This window comes from Selaginella moellendorffii, unplaced genomic scaffold (genome assembly GCF_000143415.4).
Source record: "Selaginella moellendorffii unplaced genomic scaffold, v1.0 SELMOscaffold_94, whole genome shotgun sequence".
In the NCBI taxonomy this organism is placed as follows: domain Eukaryota; kingdom Viridiplantae; phylum Streptophyta; class Lycopodiopsida; order Selaginellales; family Selaginellaceae; genus Selaginella; species Selaginella moellendorffii.
The window spans coordinates 633623-654521 of NW_003314355.1; the positions used below are offsets into that span (position 1 = coordinate 633623).

General features: G+C 44.4%; 3 protein-coding genes across 4 annotated transcripts; 1 reads left to right on the forward strand and 2 right to left on the reverse strand.

The window, feature by feature from the left end:
• Positions 1-12056: 12056 nt before the first annotated feature.
• Positions 12057-13039, forward strand: LOC9630307. The gene is made up of 3 exons (XM_002989118.2): positions 12057-12194; positions 12290-12749; positions 12815-13039. Exons 2-3 carry the CDS (start codon positions 12461-12463, stop codon positions 12883-12885), a joined length of 360 nt encoding a protein of 119 aa, XP_002989164.1. The 5' UTR covers positions 12057-12194; positions 12290-12460; the 3' UTR covers positions 12886-13039.
• On the reverse strand, positions 12960-14341 carry LOC9629845. Its single transcript, XM_024662963.1, has 5 exons — positions 14296-14341; positions 13906-14248; positions 13604-13857; positions 13391-13550; positions 12960-13338 (listed from the first exon to the last, which is right to left on the reverse strand). Exons 2-5 carry the CDS (start codon positions 14108-14110, stop codon positions 13262-13264), a joined length of 696 nt encoding a protein of 231 aa, XP_024518731.1. The 5' UTR covers positions 14111-14248; positions 14296-14341; the 3' UTR covers positions 12960-13261.
• A 4770-nt stretch (positions 14342-19111) lies between these two features.
• Positions 19112-20405, reverse strand: LOC9630308 (G-box-binding factor 1). 2 transcript variants are annotated; one of them, XM_024662951.1, is made up of 5 exons: positions 19884-19991; positions 19589-19818; positions 19461-19538; positions 19265-19390; positions 19112-19203 (listed from the first exon to the last, which is right to left on the reverse strand). In XM_024662951.1, exons 1-5 carry the CDS (start codon positions 19894-19896, stop codon positions 19147-19149), a joined length of 504 nt encoding a protein of 167 aa, XP_024518719.1. In that variant the 5' UTR covers positions 19897-19991; the 3' UTR covers positions 19112-19146. The 2 variants fall into 2 exon arrangements, with proteins under 2 accessions (XP_024518719.1, XP_024518720.1); XM_024662952.1 differs by lacking the exons at positions 19112-19203; positions 19265-19390; positions 19461-19538 and adding exons at positions 20089-20180; positions 20235-20276; positions 20366-20405 and having other exon boundaries at positions 19707-19818; positions 19884-20031.
• Between the last annotated feature and the right edge of the window lie 494 nt (positions 20406-20899).

Consider the following 20899-nt stretch of genomic DNA (forward strand, 5'->3'; position numbering starts at 1 on the left):
CATGGCCACCAGATCAATTCTTATCAGCAGAGATGTCAAGTTTGATGAGAAATCTCTTTACAAGCTCCTGAGACTCCATTGATGAAGAGGACGTTTCTAAGGCATCTGGGCCGCAGCAGTCCACGGCCAGCAGCAGCTGCGAGCTCAGCAGCCTCAGCCTCAGCAGCAGGTCGAAGCAGAGCAGCAGCCTCCACTCGAGCCCAGTCCTGTCACACTCGAGCAAGAAGATGAAGCAGTTATGCCATTTGATGACGGCTTCATTTCTCCAGGTTTGTTTGATGAACCAGAGGAGGAGTCTCCACTAGGGCAGCCACAAGCAGATGGCTGCAAGATCTCAGCAAGAAGTCGATCCAATTATTCCTGGGAAACCTTATCAAACTGTCACACGCAGTGGGGGAGTTAGCTATTTATTGCAAGCAACTCACGATGCTCAAAACTCTGACCTCAAATTGCTATCGATGATGGAGCAGCTTCCTCCTGATCCACGCACAGTTTGTGCAACTCTCCAATCACACCATGGAAGGCTGCTATGCAAGAGGAGTACAACTCTTTAATATGTAACAGCGTTTGGGAGTTTGTTTCTCTCCCACCAGGTAGGAAAATTGCCAATACCAAGTGGCTATTCAAGTGCAAATTGGATGCCACTGGAGCAGTGACTTGACATCGAGCTCACTTTGTTATATATCACAGGATTCTACTCTTCCTACATAGCAGCCTTCCACTTTTGGTGATTAGAGAGTTGCATAAACTGTGCATGGTTCAAGAGGAAGCTACTCCATCACTGACAGCAATTTGAGGCAAGAGTCTTGAGCATCATAAGCTGCTAGCAATAAATAGCTAACTCACCCACTGCGTGTCATAGTCTGATAAGGTTAATTGGATTGGTTTCTTGCTGAGATCTTGCAACGATGGGAGTACTAGGCTCTACTTACAGCTGCTCTAGTGAAGACTCCTCCTCTAGTTCATCAAACAAACCTGGAAAAATGAAGCTGTCATCAAATGGTGTAACTGCTTCAACAAGACTGCTTGAGTGGAGGCTGCAGCTCTACTTCGACCTTCTACTGAGCAGAACTTTCCCCAGTTTGTGCCCGCTGTGTCGATCGCCAGAATTGCTGGGCATTGCGAGAGGAGGAGGAGCCGTGGATGAGGGCGATTTCATATGCAACTACAACGAGCTTGCAGCACAATTGTGAGAGGCAATCCAGGCCGAGGAGTACCAGCTGCAATCGTGGCGATGTGGCTCGAGCCTGAAGAATATACTTAAATGCTTGCAATGCCCATTTGCTGCAAATGCAAACTTTAACTTTCATTCATATTGTTTTGTTCTCAAATAGCACCTTTTTTGGGAGTTTTTTCATTGTTGAGCATGCCATCTTTTTTGTTGATGTGTAATGATTTGAGCTGTTTGGAAAACAGCTTAACTTGATCCACCATTTGCTTAACCTCGCCAATACTCCTTCCTGAGTCCTTTGGAATTCTATGTATCTGAGACTCCAACAAACTAGAACTCTCCCTCTCTAGAAATAAACACTTCAGTTAGTAAATAGATCAGAAATAACCTTTGTTCGTCATAGAGTTAGCATGCACATCATTTCCAAAGTTTTCAGAATCCAAGAGCAGTCAGCCTCTTGAGCTCGTTCACACAGATGTGTGTGGGCCTCTCCATGTCCAAAGTCATTGTGGAATGAGGTATTTTCTGACATTCATCGATGACTACTCACGCTACACAGTCGTGAGACTTCTGGCCAAGAAATCAAGCTTATGCAAAAGTTTCTAATAGTTGTCACAGAAAATTGGAGCCGAAGAGCATTCCTTGCATCATGGTTGGCTATTGTCTCAAGACAAAAGCTTATCATCTTTACAACATGGCCACCAAATCAATTCTTATCAGCAGAGATGTCAAGTTTGATGAGAATTCTCTTTACCAAGCATCGTTATAAAAATCCTGAGACTCCATCTTACGCTTTATTTTATGATGACGTTTCTAGCCGCAAGTGCATGGCCAGCAGCAGCCGTGAGTTCAGCAGCTTCAGCCGCACATCGACGTGCTGCGAGTAGCAAGGCCTGCAAAATCGATGCGAACAATCGGTTCGAACGAGACGATCCCAAGGAATAACGCTCAAGCAAATCGGGCATTCAAAAGAGGAAGAATCGCTGCCAGTCAACGACGACGATGCGGGACTGGCGCTCTCGAGATCGTCATTGATAGCTCGCATTGCCTGATTACCATGATCAGCGATGTGAATCAACGAGGAATTACGGCCGGTAGAGATTTCCAGGGCCTGGAAGCCGAGGAGGAATCGGCTGCAGCGATCGCAAAAATTCGAGCTTCGAGGGTCCTGCGCTCCAATCGCCACGGTCTGATTGATCGTGTACACGCCAGACAGCGCCGGCGACGGGGAATCCTGCCTCCTCCTCTCAAGCTTCGCGATCAACTCATTGCGATCGCCTGGAACACCTGTAGGGCACACATAAGCGACACAAGTCTGTATTCCCGAATCAGGTTAAAATGTAGGGTCAAGATCGATCCGTGTGATCGTAGATTCCGAAAGCGAGGAGGAGAATAATGAGGACAGGCGAAGATATCGCCCGTCGAGGAGGATCAGTGTTTGTTACCTTCGGTTAGATCGCACTGCAAGAACTCGACGGAGTGACAGCGGTGAGGATTACTCGCTGGTACTATGGTGTATAACTCCAAAGTCCACACCTCACCTCATACAATCTGGGGATGTTTAAGTTGCTAGCATCGAAGATGAAGCCACTGCAAATTTCTTCCGGGAGAGCTGCCACTCGGGACGATGATTTTGCTGCTAAATTTGCATTTGCAACTTGGAGGCAGAGAGGTGGACGCCTTGGCGAGAATGCGGTGAGCACAGATCTGGGAGGGGGAAGGCGCATCCACGAGGAAAATCGTCTCCAGCGGCCTCGAGCTTCCTTGCTAATCTGGTCATGGAAATGTCTGGAAAGTGTGGGCACTGGGATCAAGATTCTTTCTCGTGGAACATTGCGATCGCGGCATTTGCCCGTTGCCTTGGCACTCTTTTTCTCGATGGCGAGCATCCAATTATTTCTCTTGGCAGCTATCAATGCCGATCCGGTGGACATCCACACGCTAGTCGTCGCTGCTGGGGCCTGGATCACTTGTGCCAGCCAAGAGCACATTCGAGCCTCATTCGGCTTCCAATTGAGGCACTCGGTTGCAGCTCGGACACTGGCATCGAGAAGAATCGTTGGAGCTACACTAGCCTTGGACTCTTCCCCACTCCTTCATTCTCAAGCGCTGAAATTTGGCTCGACGCTAGGAACTCCGCCTCGTCTAGCTTCTCAAGCATCTTAAGTGCTCCATGATCGCGGAGATGCTGTAGTCTTAGCTCTTGGCTTTGCCCATCATCCCGAGATCTCTCACCAGGCACGGTAGCTTGCAAGATGCAAAGGCGAAGAACAAGCGCGGTTGCCCATTCATACAAAAAAATTTGATTAGGTCTCTGGCTGTGGATTCGAACCCGTGACGTTGCCAATATGTTTCTTTATTCTAGCCAGATATCCGGCCATCAGGTTCCCGTCCAAATTGGACACTAATTGCCTCTTAACGTATATCTTATCTTCACCATAATGTAAACAACGGCGCAAGCTCTCGCTCATTTCTTGTTTTGTGGCCGCAAATTCTTCGGCTTGTGGGAATGTTTTATAAGGCTCTCATCCTTTCTGCGGCTGTCAAAGAAACCAGATTTCACCACTAAGTTTGGAAGAATCCCTGGGATGGACAAGGCAAGCTACCTTTTCTTCTTTTGAGAAACAGTGCTGCAACAGAAATCGGCTTGTTTGAGCATTGAAGTTTAAATTGATCCAGGCACGCTCTTGATCAGCAGCAAAGTTAAGAGCCCAAGGCTGGAGGTACTTCTCTGTTCTTTCAAATCCTGGGAGCTTGAGATTTCATCAAGGTCCAAGTTTGATGCTTGTTCCTAGCAGCAACAAGACCAAAGATTTTTAAAACTCCAACACCCACAAGGTTTAGTGTGTGAAGAAGAAGGGGCAATGCATGGAAAATACTCAAGACCAGGAGGTGGCTGTCCTTCACAAGAGTGTTTAGAGCAAAAAAGGGCGAAAGAAGAACTGTGGAGCAGCAATGCTTGTGAGTGCTTGCGAGCCTAGTTTGAAGATTGAGCCAGACCGGATCCCCAGACAAGTCATCGAGAAGAGAGTCGATCAGCTCGACTCACATAGCTACATTCTTGCACAAGAGCCCCCGCCGGGAGCAGCGGATCGTCATCGAGGCACCATGTAGTCAATGGCAATGGCAGTGGTTTTCCATGGCATGATTTCTAGGCAGGGGCAAGCGCATCCACCAGGAATATCGTCTCCAGCGGCATGCGCATCCGACAGCTATCAATGTCGATCAGGCGGAGATCCATGCACTCGTCTCGTCGCTGCATCACCCTGCGCAAACCTTGCACGTATGTTTGTTTATTCTATTTTTATTATTTCAGCCCTCTTGCTTCGCAAACACGAGATGAGATTTTTGTGTATCTAGAAAATATAGGGAAGACCCCTGGCTTTATGTCCGCTTGGCCTTGGATCCGGATCCACTCAGCTTCAAATGGCCGATCAAGGTAAGAAACTTTGTTCACCTTTGGACATTGTACAGGTCCTCGTGCTTCCATCAGCTGCCAGACCCAGCTGCTAATTGATCTATTAGCAGTTTGCCACCATTCTCAAAGAATAAACTAGAATATTCGAATTCTACAGTTCGCAAATTCTGGATTTAAGCAGCATCCTATCACATCCGACTCATGTCACCAGTAAACACGTCCCGTTGCTCAAGTGCTGTTTTAGTCCCTAAAATCCCACATTAAAAGCATACTCTCAGAAAAACTAATGAAATTACAAAAATGGGCCATCTGCCACTTAAATGACTCCACTATAAAACTTGAAACCATCTATTATGTTCTATAGTATGCAAAACTGTTATAGAGCACTCTACCACCAACTTGCCTCCAATGCTAAAATAATGCCCAATTGCAATGTGACTCTAATTTGTAAATCCAAGCAAGGTGTGAACATTCTCCAGGAGTGTGCTATCTTGCCTCTTACACGGGACAAATGCACTAACCCATTTTCAAAAGAGTCTTAGCTCTATTTGTGTGCTGCTGGAGCAAATCAAATATATATCTTCCCTTCCACAAAATTTAATTGCATGACTACAGTGGAGATGCACTTTAAGTTAACACTTTTTAATGATCTGTTTGTTTAAGTCTGTAAGAATGGATTCCATTGACTACAAGTTTGGTTTTTCTTCTTTACTATGATCTAGTACCAACTTAACACCCAGAAACTCAACATAGTTAATCTTAGGTGAGATTTTGAGGAGAGCCACTCTCACTAGTAAATTGTATAGTGTTAAAAAAGGAAAATAATAAAATGGTACTTAACACTTTTTACTGATCTGTTTGTTTAAGTCTGTAAGAATGGATTCCATTGATTACAAGTTTGGTTTTGCTTCTTTACTATGATCTAGTACCAACTTAACACCCAGAAACTCAACATAGTTAATCTTAGGTGAGATTTTGAGGAGAGCCACTCTCACTAGTAAATTGTATAGTGTTAAAAAAAGGAAAATAATAAAATGGTACTTAACACTTTTTACTAATCTGTTTGTTTAAGTCTGTAAGAATGGATTCCATTGATTACAAGTTTGGTTTTGCTTCTTTACTATGATCTAGTACCAACTTAACACCCAGAAACTCAACACAGTTAATCTTAGGTGAGATTTTGAGGAGAGCCACTCTCACTAGTAAATTGTATAGTGTTAGAAAAAGGAAAATAATAAAATGTTACTTAACAGCCAGAAACTCAACACAGTTAATTTAATAATGAAATAATAAAATAATAAAATAGTGTTCATGTTAGGGGGCGACCCTAAGACCGTATTATTCTTAATTGAAAGTTAAGGCAAATGGGAATTGAACCCATGCATGCTATAACCACAAAGCCATGAACACTGGGAAATAACAAAATATAAATTCAGCACCTCTTATTAGATTTGGAATGCAAAAGAATCCATCTGATTGTCCACGTGGACGACATCCAAGGGCTGCGAGGCCAGAGATTTGGAGGATCCACGCGCGGATCCTGGAGAGCAGTTACTGGCCGAATCAATACCGTCTTCATCCGGCATGAAATCAAAGATTTCTTTGGAGGTGGCCCCCTCTGGTATTTGGAACGTCCTGTCATTCTGGGCAGTAGATTCGTCCAGGACACGAGATCCTTGGCCGGCGTTTTTGCCCAAGGTCGATTTCGCTGCCACAATTTGCCCCTGGTGCGCGAGCGCCATTATCATCGAGTTCCATGGCGCTCTGAGACGCAATCAAACATAGACTCTCACTCTCGGATGCGGGATGCCGCCACATACGCGGTGATCATCGCGTTCCAGGAGACGTTCACGGAACTCCTAATCGAACAAGGTTGATGCCGCATCGATCGAATGCCCTGTTCTTGCTGCTCGCATTTGCCAGCGAAAGGGAATATCGCGCGATCCAAGAGCCTGAACCCGGCGCGGCGGCGTGGATCATTCGTGGCGTCGCGCCTGGGGGATCGGCACGATAGAAGATTTAGCTCCAGCAACGCTGCCGAGAGCGACTTTGCGGAGAAGAGAAATCCCTCGTTCATATAAAAAAACTTTGATGGGGCCTCTGGCTGAACCTGTGACCTTGCCAATATATTTTTTTATTCTAGCCAGATATCCGGCCATCAGGTCCCCGTCCACAGTGTACACTAATTGCTTCTTAACGTACCATAATGTAAACAGCGGCGCAAGAGATTTTCGTTTTGTGGGCGCATGGCGCTCAGCGCGTTGCTGCTGTCAAGCTCAAGAAAGAAACCATTCTCTTCTCGATGGAATGAAACTCTCACTTTCTCCATGCTCTGGCGAGGCCATGGCAAACAAAACGGGTTGGATGGACTCTGCATCTCAATCTGAGCAAGCAGCTGATGTAGAAGCTATTTTTGAGAAACAAAGTATAAGTATGTTGCAACAAGAACCAGCAACATCCGTTTAAGATATTGTTCTGGAAGATGGCTTGTCTGAGCTCGAGTTTGATTTGATCCAGGCACCCTGGTCCCGGGAATCTATTCTTCACTTGGTTGTCAAAGCTGGAGGTCCATAGGTTTGGATCCTTTCAAATCCTTGGGGCGTGAGACTCGGAGCTCCAAGTTTTGATGCCTTTTCTTGGCAATAATATATTGCTCTGAAACCGTAAAAGCTTACTCACCCGCAAACAAAACTCCAGGGTTGCACCAGAGATCCAATAAACCTGTGAGAGCCTTGACCAAACTCAAACTCAATCAGCTGAGAGCAAGCTTTCTCAAAAGTTTCCAAAGAGCAGATGGCATAACACAAAAAAGTATACCAGGTCACCAACTCATCACATCACAAGTTGCATTGTGGTCACTCCACGCCTTGGATGTTGATGAACTACAGGCCTCCATTTTATCTTGGAAAATGCTTGAGGCCAAAGGGTGGCAAAGATGAGGAATGAAGCGATCTGGACTAGACAAGAGTATAAGTAAAATGAGCACGAGAAGAACCATACATACCACGGAAAAGCAGTGCTTGTGCTTGTGAGCCTAGTTTGAAGATGTCTAAGACTGAGAAGAAAGACCATGCTGCTCGACTCATAGAGCATGCCCGGCAGCAGCAGACTGCCCGGGTAAAGAGCCCTTTGGATTGAAAATGTGCAGCAGTAGCGTATAATGGCAATGGCGGTGGTTTTCCATGGCATCGTTCTTGAGCCTTTGACAAGGAGGTGCCATCTAGCAAAGATTTGTAGGAAGGACCTTAAACTTTAAAACCCATAAAGAAATATGATAAATTAAATTCTTCACTTTCATAATAAAATGACTGTAATAACATTTGAAAATCATGTAATTATACATGAACCTTCTAGACACTCTTTTGTCATAAAGTAGTTCACTTTTTTGCAATACACTTTTGAGATTAATATTAAAAGCATCTATGTGCAAAATGAAAAATTGAGTGTAGTCAACATATGCCAAATTAAGGGAGTTGTCAATTCTATGAGATTTGCAAATACAATATTTAGACGAAATAAAAGATGATGTTGATATCTTTAATAATGCTTGCAATTGTACAATATGATTAGAAAGATTATAGAATGTTATTCAAACTAAATAACATCACTAAAAACTTATACAAATTAAATAATGCATGAAAAACAATTTTAAGAACATCCTCCTTAATCATTAGAATTTGTTAATACCTAAAAGCCAAATACTTAGTGAATTAATGACTCAAGAAACTGTGAACTTCACTACCAACTCGAATGATGTTGCTGATCCCTGGAACTTTCCTCACTCGCCTCGACTTCATCAGGTTCCAGATCGTTGAGGCCTTGCTGAGAGAGTCGCAGCAAAGATCTTCGAGAGTGCTGGAGCCCTGCTACACAACTGCCTACGATGTTCTCTCAAACATGGACTTATCGATTGGGAGGTGGGACACAATCGGCCATGGAGGACTCAAGCTCCCAGCAGCAACATCCAGATCACGACATCTGGAAGGAATGGCATCGATTTTGACGAGCTCCTCTGCACTCAGAGTTCTCCTGGATCGACCCAGGACATCGATCATGCAGAAATAAAGAGTGCTGCCGTCTCCTCGCCACCATCCCAAAGTATTGGCTGTTCAAGACGCAGTGTTCCCAGGTCGGCTGACCGACATGGCTGCACAAAGTTAGAACGCTCCGGAACGTCAACTCGCCCGACTTGACACCCTCGAGATTCATAAGCTGGAAGACTTCCACTGCTCAATCGTAGTGCCCGTTTTGAGCTTTGGTCGTCCAGGAAACCAGGGTGCGCATTTTCATGCTCTCAGACATGCTCCTGGCGGCGCTCAAGTTGAAACTGGCGTGAGAGCTATCCAGCAGACAATGGTCTTGCGCAAGATCTCGTGAACGGCCTCGTCAAAATGCCCATTCTCGCAAGGAACCACGGTACTGGATTCTTCTCCGGGTATTTGATCGAAGATGTTCTTCGTGAGGGCGACGAAGCCTTGGTGGCTGTCTTCATTGCCGTCCACGCACCACGTCTTGATCTGGCATGAAATCAAAGATCTCTTTTGCAGTGGCCAAATCCCCCGTCTGGTATTCACCGCTGTGCTGGTGAAGGGGAACCGATGGAACGTCCTCTCATTCTGGGCAGTAGATTCGTCTAGTACACGAGATCCTTGGCCGGCATTTTGTCGAAGGTCGATTTCGCTGCCACAATTTGCCCCTATCGGCATTATCATCAAGTTCCACGGCGCTCTGAGACGCAATCAAACATAGACTCTCAGTCGCGGGTCCGGGATGCCGCCACATACGCGGTGATCATCGCGTTCCAAGAGAGAATCACGGAACTCCGTGTTCTTGGAAAGCTCGAGATGCCCGGACTGGGCATACAGTGTAATGAGTGAGTTCCAAGCAACCACGTCATGATCCGGCATGGAATCGAAGATCTTGTTTGCCTGGCCGAGATTGGAGATCCGGATGTAGGATTTTACGACTGTGTTGCGGGACACTGGGGCACTCAATCGAACAAGATTGACACCGCATAGATCGAATGCCCCGTGTGTTCTTGCTGCTCGCATTTGCCAGTGAAAGGGAATATCGCGCGATCCAAGAGCCTGAACCCTGCGCGGAGTAGGCGTGGATCATCGTGTTCCAGGTCCTGGCGTCGCGCTGGGGGATCAGGTACGATAAAGCTTCAGCAACGCTGCCGAGAGCGCAAGAGCGACAGCCAAAAGGCAGCGAAGAGCTGGTGTAGAGAATGTCGCTCTGGCCAGCGACTTTGCAGGGAGGAAATGGCGGTGGAGAAGAATGCTTCCTGTTTTTTGATTGGGTCTCTGGCTGTGGATTTGAACCTGTGGCCTTGCCAATATATTCTAGCCAGATATCCGGCCATCAGGGCGAGCCCGCATTAGCCTTGAATCTAATAAATGCATGCCTTAAAGAGGTCAGGACTCTTTGCACGTATTAGCTTTAGAATTACTATGGTTATCCAAGTAGTAAGGTACCATCAAATAAATTATTATTGATTTAATGAGCTATTCACAGTTTCACAATACAAAGCAATTTATACTTACACATGCATGGATTAATTTTTGAGACAAGCATATGACTGCTGGCAGGATCAACCAAGTAGCTATTGTCTGAGGATGCAAGGCACACAAGTCCTAACACTGAAAGATGGAGCAAAGGCAATGCATAGCCAATATCAATTAAGATGCCACAGCTGTAAGGGTCATGCTTCAAGTGCCAAGGCAAGCCAAAACCCTTAGTAGCTAAGTGAAGCTTACGCATGGTGAGAACACATGCGCACAGCCTTTGCCCACCCTAGCCGGACTTGGACTGGACCTTGGCTACCTAATGCATGAGCCCCTCTACTTGAGCAGGTTCCCGTCCAACTGGACACTAATTGCTTCTTAACGTATACCATAATGTAAACAGCAGTGCAGGAATTCTTTGTTTTCTGGGCGCAAATTCTGGGCATGGCGCTCAGCTCGTTGCTGCTGTCAAGCTCAAGAAAGAAACCATTCTCTTCTCGATGGAATGAAACTCTCACCTGCTCATGTTCTGGGACACGTTTTATTTAAAAACCCAGAGGCCATGGCAAACAAATGGACTCTGCATCTCAATCTGAGCAAGCAGCCGATGCAAACGCTACTTCTGAGAAGCAAAGTATAAGCATGCTGCTGCAACAAGAATCAACAACATCCGTTTAAGATATTGTTCTGGAAAATGGCTTGTTTGAACTCGAGGTGGACCCTGGTTCCATCTATTGTCAAAGCTGGAGGTCCATAGGTTTCAATTCTTTCAAATCCCCGGGGCATGAGAGTCGAGCTCCAAGTTTGATCCCCTTTCCTAGCAATAATATATTGCTCCCAAACCGTGAAAGTTTACTCACCCACAAGAAAAACTCCAGGGTTGCACCAGAGATCCAATAAACCAAGAAAGCTCTCAAGGAAAATCCTAGATTCAACATAAAGTCACACCCCATGGAATTGGTTGTGATCTTGGTGCAACTAGCTAGTGAAGCTTGTCTTCAAACACATGGTTTTAGTTGCCAAAAGTATGGCCATGATGTCTTTCACACTATTGTCCAATCTGGTGAGAGCCTTGATGGAGCTCAAACTCAATCAGCTGTGAGCAAAAAGTTTCCAAAGGGCAGATGGCATAAAATTCTAGCCAGATATCTGGCACTAATTGCTTCTTAACGTATACCCAAGTATATATTTGTAAATAATGTTTTTAGTGTAAAATAATTACATAACAAACATTTCACCACACAATGTACACTTAAGTTCCAACTTAAACTCTTTTGTAGAAATCTCCTTAAAGCACTGCTCATCACCCCCTTGCAACATGGTTTCAAATTCATGCAACTGCCTGATAAAACCATTGTTGGGACTAACACTCTTCCTACACTCTACCAAGCTCTCGAGTGCCTCATCAAAACTACACCCTTCCTTCCACATCAAGTACGCAATCAGCACTGCTGCGCTGCGCGAGCGCCCGCCAATGCAGTGGACGAGCACCATCCCCTGCGCGAGGCCTTCGTCGATAAACTCAAAGCACTCTTGCAAGACAGGGAGAATATCTTGGTCCTCTTTATCCTGCAAAGGGACTATCTTGCGCACCAGCGCCTTGCCCACCATGCTCGGGCAAAACTCCTTGAGCTTGGCTTCCACGCTGTGAAACTTATGGAAGCGATGGGGTGGTACCATGCCGATGAAATTACAATTTGGTTGAAGACATACTGGTGCCAGGGACAAGACGTGACTGAATCCTTGCATGAACCCGCAAAGATAAATCGCTGCATCGTTGGAAGTGCCAATGTAAAGCCTGTCGCGAACTTGCTTCATTTTTTTTGGTAATCCTTAACCTAAAGAAAAAGGATGGTCCGGTCGTTTATATAGGACGCCGCCACGTGGCGTTGGATCCCGGTGTTAGTATGAACGGCTCAGAATTGCTAGGGTTTTCTTCCAATGTTGCGCATAGCGGGGGATGGCATGGTGGCCAGGGTCGTCGTCCACGACGGGCGCGCCTTCAAGGTCGGCGACCAAGATCGAAGACGAGAGAAGGCTGATGGAGGAAATCGAGAGGCGCTGGAGGAATCACCCTCTCAACCGCGGGAATATCAAGGTATGTTCGGTCATAGCCTTCTTCAGCTCTATGTGCGATGCGGCGGCTCACTACCTTCTTCCCGATTATGACTTGGGTGTTTTGGACGAGGATAGCGCGGTCCTCGTGACAACGGAAGTGCCTCCTTTGGCAGCGGATGTTTGGTCCCGGCTTGTCCCTGGGACGAGCGAGCCCGGCATCCTCAAGCTCTACTTGGGGGTTGAACGGACAGAGAATGAAGCGTACGACGACGAGTTCTTGAGACGGCTCATCCAGCCGAGCTTGGGATGGCGGAGGAAGTTCTAGCTATGGACGTGGAGGCAGTGTCCTACGACTTCGCACACTACATGCTGCACCTTGATGCCCAGGACATCGAGCTGCAAGTAGGCTCTGGCGGTTGCACGTTCGTGCTAGATTTCTCGGAGGTCAAGGAGTTCACCAGTCCAGCCAGTGCAGCAAAAGAAATGGTTAGGAACCAGAAATTCCTGCCCACGGGAGCTCTTGGCGAAGAAGAGGTGGGCTACAAGCTATGGACCAAGTTTTCTCGCGGGTACGAAGCTCTTGCGCGGGCTGCTGGTACGTCTAGTGAACTTGCTTTGCTATTTTCTTTGCTCACGTTTGGATGTGTTTTTACTTTGCAGGAGTTCTTGACAAAGCCCAGAAATTCCTGGCTGTTCTGTGTGACGAAACGCGACGACTGAGGCTTGCTTGACTTTCTAGTCGGCAGCATCCTTGTGTACATAGATCTGATAGCGCAGGGATCGAATTCGGCCCATCGGACAAAGCTGAGTCTGAAACATACTTTTCATTGTACTTTATAGACATACGAGTGTGGGAAGATTTCTTCCTTTTCCAATCTCTCTCAATACATGTGAAGAAAGTTAGTGCGAGTTCTAATGCCGGAGGTGAGGGGCAGAATGCACTAACAGCTTGTGGCGTAGATTGCTCAAGTCAGAGGGCAATGCGATCATACTGCTATAGGCAGACAAGCTTGCTAGCTCTTGGTGGCGAGCGACATTGACCACCAGTTTGATCCTCCTGGGATCACTGCGGTGTGGCTCACGTATTCCTCGTCCGAGCGAGGGAGCTCATAGTTGATCACATCCTGGGACGCTCGGTTGTACACGTTCGTGACGACAACCGAGAGGCCATGCTCGTAAACTTTCTGCACACAAGCCATTGTCGTGAGCTCTCTGCCATCCGACTTCTAGCGTTACCTCTAGGATAGCGTCGTCTTGGGAATAGACGGGATACGCCTCGTAACCACGCTCCACCATGCCGCTCACGACTTCGTCCACCTTTGCAGCCGAGTTGCAGAAGACGGAGTAGTAGCGGGGGAACGACCTCTGGAGTTCCTCCCATCACTCCAGCTCCAACCTGAAACAAGCCTGGTGAGCCAAAGAAACATGGGTACAACTCCCGCTCGTCACCTTTGAGATCCTGGCCTCGGACATGCCCATCTCGCGCGCACAGCATTGCACGAGTTGAGTGAGAGCGTGCACCTTGCTCTCTGGCGCAACCAGAAGCGGTGGCGGGGCACAAGGAAGTGCATGTCGGACAAGTCCGGGGATCAAAGCTACTAGCCCGGACCAGTCCTGACACACCACATTGTCTCCACGGGCAGAAAAGCTCCTCATGATCCTCGCAAAAGTTTTATCTCCCCACCCAGGACAGGATCTGGCCTCTGAGAGCAGATTGAAGAGAAAGAAAAGGAAGAAAGAGGAAAGGTTACCGGGCAACTTGGAGGCCAAAAGCTCCTGCAACGTCGAGCTGCAAGAGAGGCGGTCGCGGTCGGAGGGAGAAAACCAGCGCTCTTGTCGGGTCGTCATTCGGGACGAAGGAAACGACGATGGGAACAACCGGTGGATGACGCCCGTGGCCTGCTCGCGGAAAGAACCGCCGATGTCGCCATCGACGAGGATGGTAAGCACGCCCATCGATTGGGAAGGGAGCTTGTCGAGCGGTGTAGCTATCAGGAAATCAAGGCTTGGGATTAGCCATTCTTGGTCGGGTAAGCTCGCGGCTATCTTATCCTCGCCAATCTCCGACCTCACGAGTGAAACCAGGGGCTCAACCTGAGAGAAGAATCAGCGAGTTTTACATTCGAGATGGACAACACAACCTTTTCGGTAGACGTGAGCACCAGGATGAAACGCCCCGGCCGCAGCTTGCTCGAATGTCCCGCCCACCCCAAAACCCTAAACTCCTCCACTCGAACGCGCGACCTTTAATTTCAAAAAGAAAAGCAGCAGGATTGTTAGAGGAATTGGAGCGGGGGACTTCACGAGGTGTTCTCACGCGAGGATTGCGGATGGATCTGCTTCCGATCCATGGAGGATTGCTGGCGAGCATGCCCTTCTGTGCCAAAGTAAGAAAGAAGGAAAGCATGTTGTTAGAAATACGCCACTGATCACCAGGCACGGCAGTGTGTATTCCGCCATCGTTTGAGGAAGGCCGCACAAATATTTTTGAGCGAGCAACGAGCTTGAACGAGGTGGGATCCTTTTCAGCAAAGACCGTGCTGCACCCAGCTCGCAGATTTCATGCTCTTGCCAGCTGCTTCCTAAGCATTGTCCGGCACTGTGGCATTTCTAAGTGGGATTCCCAAGTGCCGCAATCAAAACGTTTGGAGCTATTACTTTTCTTTGGCACGCCTTGCCAAACAACCTGGATCGAACCTTCCAGCCCCCTAGCTTCAATGCACACGATCTAAGATAGATTCTATAGATCCAAGTGGTGAGGGAAGGTGGCTACAAGTATTTAGACATTATTGTAAACACTATAATGACACCCTGTTTTATTGGCCTCAGATCTAAAGTTCCATCAATTCCCTTGTGTAAGTAAAGACCTTTATGTATAAGTAAAACCTGGAAGGTGTCTGTGTATTGAGGAGAGAAGACTTCCTCCTTGTGTTAGTGACTTGGATTTCAAGACTTAAAAGATTGGAGCCTCACAGAAGATTTTGTTCTTGACAGTTTTGATTTCTTGTTTAGCCCATAATGTTTAGATTTTCTCTTTCTTTTGATCTTCATTACATATCCTTCTTTTGCCATGCTATGCTGTCATTGATCAAGGAGTATATAACTTCAAGTTGCTAATGTTACTCCATTGAATCAAATTTTTTATGGTTTGGGGCATGTATCATATTAGTGTTATGCCCATCTTTGATGTGTTGCCACCTCTAACTATGATTACATAATTTATTCTGTTTTTGGTCTTTTGCCATTTCCCATTAGTATAAAGTATGATTGTGATATCGATTTACAAGTTATAAATGATGTAGTTAGTTTTTCGATTATGATGAGGAATTTGATTATTATAGAAATAGCTTTAGAGATGAGTGGAAGATTTTGCAATGTAAGTATAGAAACACTATCTTATATTCATAATGTTTCTTCCTTATGTACAATATTTCATTTTCCTGATATAATGATTCTTATTCTTAGTTCAATGTTAAGTTGAGTGTTTTCTATTTTTATATTAATTTAAATGTTGAGCATGCGTGTGAAGTTGAAAATCTTGTTTATGTTCCAAGGGTTGAATCACTTTTATTAAAGTTGCAAATTGAGTACATGTCCCCAATTGTGAATGCCACTAAAAGACTTTGTTTTACCATTGTTGTTGAAGGCTTTATATGTTTTGAGAGTGAACATTTCTATAGATTTTTTTGTCTCAAGTGTTGAATTATATATTAAAGAAGTTGAGTAGTGTGAATCTTTTACTTATATTGTGGTATTTTATAATAGGAGGTTTTCTATTTCCAAACTTTGAGCACATGTCCTTTTTATTTCTCTATTTTTACATTAACAGCTGTTGAAAATTCCTTCTAATACTTTTATATCCATTTTTTCTCCACAATATCCTCAATTTTCTCTTTGCTTTGACACTTTAAATTTTTTTTCCTTCAGAGAATAAGGTAAAGAAGACATATGGGAGTTTAGCCTTGATGATGGAATGCGGACAAACAAATACAATAATGGAGTGAGGATGAGCATAATAAATTTGAACAGATCCTCAATATAGTGAGGTTGAATAAATGTGATAGTGGAATAAAGCTAAACATAAATAGCAAAATAAAGACAAATATAACACATTTGAATGGAGCTGGTGTTTTAAATTTTTTATTTTTATTTTTTTTGAAGAGGGGATTAGGAGGATGTGAAGGATAAATAAAGTGAGTCTGACCTCCTATATTTAATGTTAGACAAGGATGAAGGTTGTGAGTTTTAAGTTAACATAAGTCTCAAATGCTATTGAAAGGAAGACGCAAAGACATGTTCTACTTATGGTTGAGAATGAGTTAACATCGATCATCGATAGGTAAACTTAGAGATAGAATGTATTATTTGTTACAATGGTACTTTATGAATTGCTATCGAAGTCCCTTGCTTTGGTTTAAAGTTATGATTTGAACTTTTAGCAGCTGTACATAAAGCTGTAATTAGTTCATTAAGATTCAATAGTCAATTGATGTTTGTGCCATAACTTTGAGTTTTGTTTAAATTATGATTGTTAATAATTAGTGTGTAAGTGACTTACTTTAGTCCCTTAACCACACTTTTGACCATTTGAAAGAGACTCACTCACAACTTCCATAAATTCTATTCATAACTTGGGGACATGCTAGCCCTGTAAATAGCATTTATACCACTTAACTTTTGCACTTAGCCCATGTGCTTTATATGTCTGATCCCATGACTGAGAAAATACTCAACACTAGAACTGATCAAAGACTTTGCCAATGAAACAAAAGAAAAATTTTCAACTTCATGGATACACTCAACATCTAGATTAGTATGAAGAGGACAAAAAACACTCAACTCAACACTGGACTAAGAATGAAAATTATGAGAGTCACAAATGATCAACGTGCTAAGAGAAGAAAACATTGCAGATGAGGAAGAAATACTAGAAACATGAAACGATGGCTCAAGCCGAGAAATAAAAAAGGTTGGGAAAGAGTAGAAAGGAAAGAAAAAGGATCAGATGGCAAATTAAAATATTGACACCTACCCTGCAAAATCTCCACTTCATCTTCAAAGTTATCTCCATAATAATCAAGCCCATCATCACACTTTGGAATCCACTTAAGCTCATACATATTGTTTTCTCATAAACTTGATCCTCAAACATTTTCCAAGAATTGGACTACATTATCCATAGCTTGCCAATCAATATCACAAGCACACTCCACATCAATAAGAGATGGCAAAACACCGAGAAAAAGACAAACTATGTAATCACGTCCTACAAAAGTTGGAGACGACAACACATCAAAGATGGGCATAACACCAATATAATCACACCCTATAGCACCAAAAGTTCGATCTAACAAAGTAGCTTAAATGACATATTCCTTGATCAATGACAGCATGGCATAGTAGAAGAAGAAAATGCAATGAAGATCAAAAGAAAGAGTAGATTTAAGCACAATGATAGCTAGAATTTTAAATCTTGCAAAAAACTAATACAGATCTAGATCTAAAAGAGAATGAAGAAATAAAAATAAAAAAACATAATCTCAAACACTAGAGTAAAGCATTGCCAAAAAACTTTACCCTTTAGAGACATTATAATGCCCCTCACTTCCACCAATGTGAGTGCTTAGGATATAGGAATAGATATATTAATTGGGGTTTAAACCCTTGCTTATATATAAGAATTAATGGATTAGATTCAATCCCAAATGGACTATCCATATGCTATAATACTATAATTAGTGTATTACTTAGCTAGGGTAATATATGTATATACATACATGTATTTATACACCTTATAACATAAAAGCTTTGCTGGCCAAATAAACCACCTTTTTTACCACATCCTGTTCCAAAGAAGCAGTCAACACTTCTACATACACGGAAGACCCTCAAGAGCTCTGGATTTGGCTTTCAATCTTCTGCCCTTGTTATGCTTCAAAGACACGATTCTAGCTGCTCCAATCTTGCAACTCACCAGCCCTTTATCATGAAGGCATGTGAAGTGTCTTCTGTGTTCTCTTCTTGAGTAAAGGTTTTTGCTCCAGAGTGCGTAATTAAGTGTTTTATTCACTATATGATCAAAAAACACATATCTGTTGGCCCCATTCTACAGCAACTAAAGGCACAAGTTCTTACACGTGAGTGAGAAGATTAGCATTCATCATGCTCATTGCCCTCAATCTCCTAACCTACAAGTGGTTTTTTAGAAGCAGTGAGACATAGCTTAAATGATAGAAAAGAAAAACTCTGTGAACAACTTCCTCACATGATCAAGCCGCTATCAAATGCTTCAGTGAGTGGCCACTTACAAAATGCCCAGTCCAATGGTAGATCCGATTGTCCAAAACCAGAGATCATCAGGATGGAGATGGTAGTACGAAGATCCAAATGAAAAGAAATGTGAGGAGCTATACCTCAAATGAAAGCTTCCCACAAGACATGCAAATATGAGAACCAGTGCTTACCCAGCATTGTGTGATCATATGATGGGGAGACGAGCAGAGAGGGAGGAGAGGCGGCTGGAGGGTGCTTTAGTAGGGGGTGGGACGCTGCTCCCAGGCGGGGTCGTTTTGTGGAACATTGAAGGGTGACATTTTTCTTTCTTTTGAAGGGGTTGAGATTTATCTTTCACCTTGAAAGTCTATTAAAAAGTATAAACTTCAAAGTATAAAAGATAATCAAAGTTAAATGATATTTTATAAGCATAAGTATTTACCATCAATTACATTATCCTACTACATTATGTTTAATTCTTTATTAATAAGAACACTACATTATTTCAGCCTTTCTTTTGAAAGGTTTAATAATAAATCACCTTTTTATAAAAGGTAAAACACTTTTTTTTTAAGGGTACAAAAAGCTGTCCAAGTTCAGGCATGTTGGCAGTGTGGAATCTTGGGTGTGACTAGGGAATGCGACATTTTTAAGGAAAGAAAAATGACATCCTTTTAGATTTGAGAAAGAATTATGTATTAAATTTAATGAATGATGAATTAACTAGGAGCAAACATTGTGTCTTGCTCGTGTTGTGATTTTTCTAGCACTTGTTCCTGTAAGAAATTAGACTACATATGTTTAGCTAGAAAAACCACAAACTTTGTAAAACCATACCATCAAAGTGACATTTTCTTGTGCGAGCTTGTTACGCTCTTCCATAAGTCGGCCCAACTCGCTCCTCAGTGCCGCGTTCTCCACAGCCAAAGCATCCACTCTGGTGCTTAGTTCTTCACACTCTGCCTGTCTCATTTCACACAAATTAATTCGATTTAAATCACTTTCTTCTGAAAAGGAATGAAGACAAACTTGCCTGCTTTCGCAATCTCGATCGCCTTGCTGACTCCCGGTTGGATTGCTTTCTTCTTTGCCTTTTGAGCTCCCGTTCATCCTACCAGAGGTACATTGAGAAAAAAAAAGAAGGAAACAAGTGTGATAAACCTGTGACCACATATCAGAACCATCGCAAGCGGAAGCAGCCCCCAACAGCGAGCTTGGCATCCCCGGGAGCAGCGGCTGCGATGGCACTGACGAGTGCTTCGATTTCCTGTGTACTCTGGAAACATTTCCGCTCCAGTAATCCATCAGAGTATTCGGTACTCCCGTTGGATTCGCTTCAATGGAGCCAGAGCAGCTTCCAAACATTCCTGCTGTATTGCTACTCTCCAAAACTGCAACATCCGAGACCGAGTGAAGTTCCAGCTACTCAAGAGAACAGACTTTAAAGATCGGTCACCTTCCATAGCCATTTGATGGAAAGCATTCTTCTGCAGCAGAGAACTTGTAAAGCAGTGTTGACGAACGAGGCTAAAACATTCCTTACATTGTTGTTGTTGTTGGAGTTGTCATCTTCGCTTCCTTCGCTTGATCCATCGCTGCCACTGCTGCTACTGTCAAAGTGCGGTGAGCTCGATAATCAAAACGAAAGAAAGCTGGCTGACCTGTGGCCAAAGCTGCCGTTCTTGACGGGCTTGCTCTTCGATGGCGAGTCGGCTTGTTGCACATCGGCTGACGCAGCAGGACCACTCTGAGCCTGTGGAGCTCTCGCGAGTAAAAAACAATCCGTGGTCGCTCACGGTGGACGTACCATTTGGAAAGCCTTTGCACCGAAATGTCCAGGAGGTGGCCCCTAAAAGCATGCTTAAGACATAGCAGGATGCTTGTTGCTCATTTGCTGTATACGATCAACACTGTTTTTTCTGACGAGAAAAATCTTACCGGCTGCCCGTAAGGATTGTATGTCGCGAACGATGGCATCAAAGGCTGAAACGCAAACAAAAAAGAGAAAACTTCTCCATTGTCAAAAAAGAGAGAAAAAAAAACGTATAAAAAGATGAATACTTGCCTGGATTCCTCCCCACATATAGCGTACTGGCGATGAAGCGTAGCCTGGAACAGCTGCTGCCTGCGAGAGAAACCAATCCATCAGTCGCAGAAACGAATCAAAAAGGAAGAACGATCGAAGAACCAAGGATAAGAAGTAAAAAACTCTTGAAAGGAAGAACCTGGAGTGCTGGAGATGGCGCTGCTGCTCCAATTACATCGGCCATGGGCCATTGGCAAGCGAATTGATGAGCGGCGGACGTGGTCGGCTCCTCGTGATCCTCCTCCTCCTCCTCCTCCACCACCACCTCTTCCTCCTCGTCCTGTGAACCAGAAAGAGATAGATTGCTAAAAGCTGGTCGATCAAACAGTGGATGGATGAATGAATCAGTGAGCTCCATTCCTTCGATCGATAGCAAGAAAATGCCA

Excerpts from the sequence above, each read along its gene's own strand:
- LOC9630307 (XM_002989118.2), top strand. The coding sequence starts at position 12,461 with ATGGCGGAGGAAGTTCTAGCTATGGACGTGGAGGCAGTGTCCTACGAC. Across the intron at positions 12,750-12,814 it reads AGCTCTTGCGCGGGCTGCTG|GAGTTCTTGACAAAGCCCAG; the intron begins GTACGTCTAGTG and ends TTTACTTTGCAG.
- LOC9629845 (XM_024662963.1), bottom strand. The coding sequence starts at position 14,110 with ATGGGCGTGCTTACCATCCTCGTCGATGGCGACATCGGCGGTTCTTTC. Across the intron at positions 13,858-13,905 it reads TTTGGCCTCCAAGTTGCCCG|AGGCCAGATCCTGTCCTGGG; the intron begins GTAACCTTTCCT and ends ATCTGCTCTCAG. Across the intron at positions 13,339-13,390 it reads AAGACGACGCTATCCTAGAG|AAAGTTTACGAGCATGGCCT; the intron begins GTAACGCTAGAA and ends GCTTGTGTGCAG.
- LOC9630308 (XM_024662951.1), bottom strand. Across the intron at positions 19,539-19,588 it reads GTTCTGATATGTGGTCACAG|GATGAACGGGAGCTCAAAAG; the intron begins GTTTATCACACT and ends TACCTCTGGTAG. Across the intron at positions 19,204-19,264 it reads AAGAAAATGTCACTTTGATG|GAACAAGTGCTAGAAAAATC; the intron begins GTATGGTTTTAC and ends AATTTCTTACAG.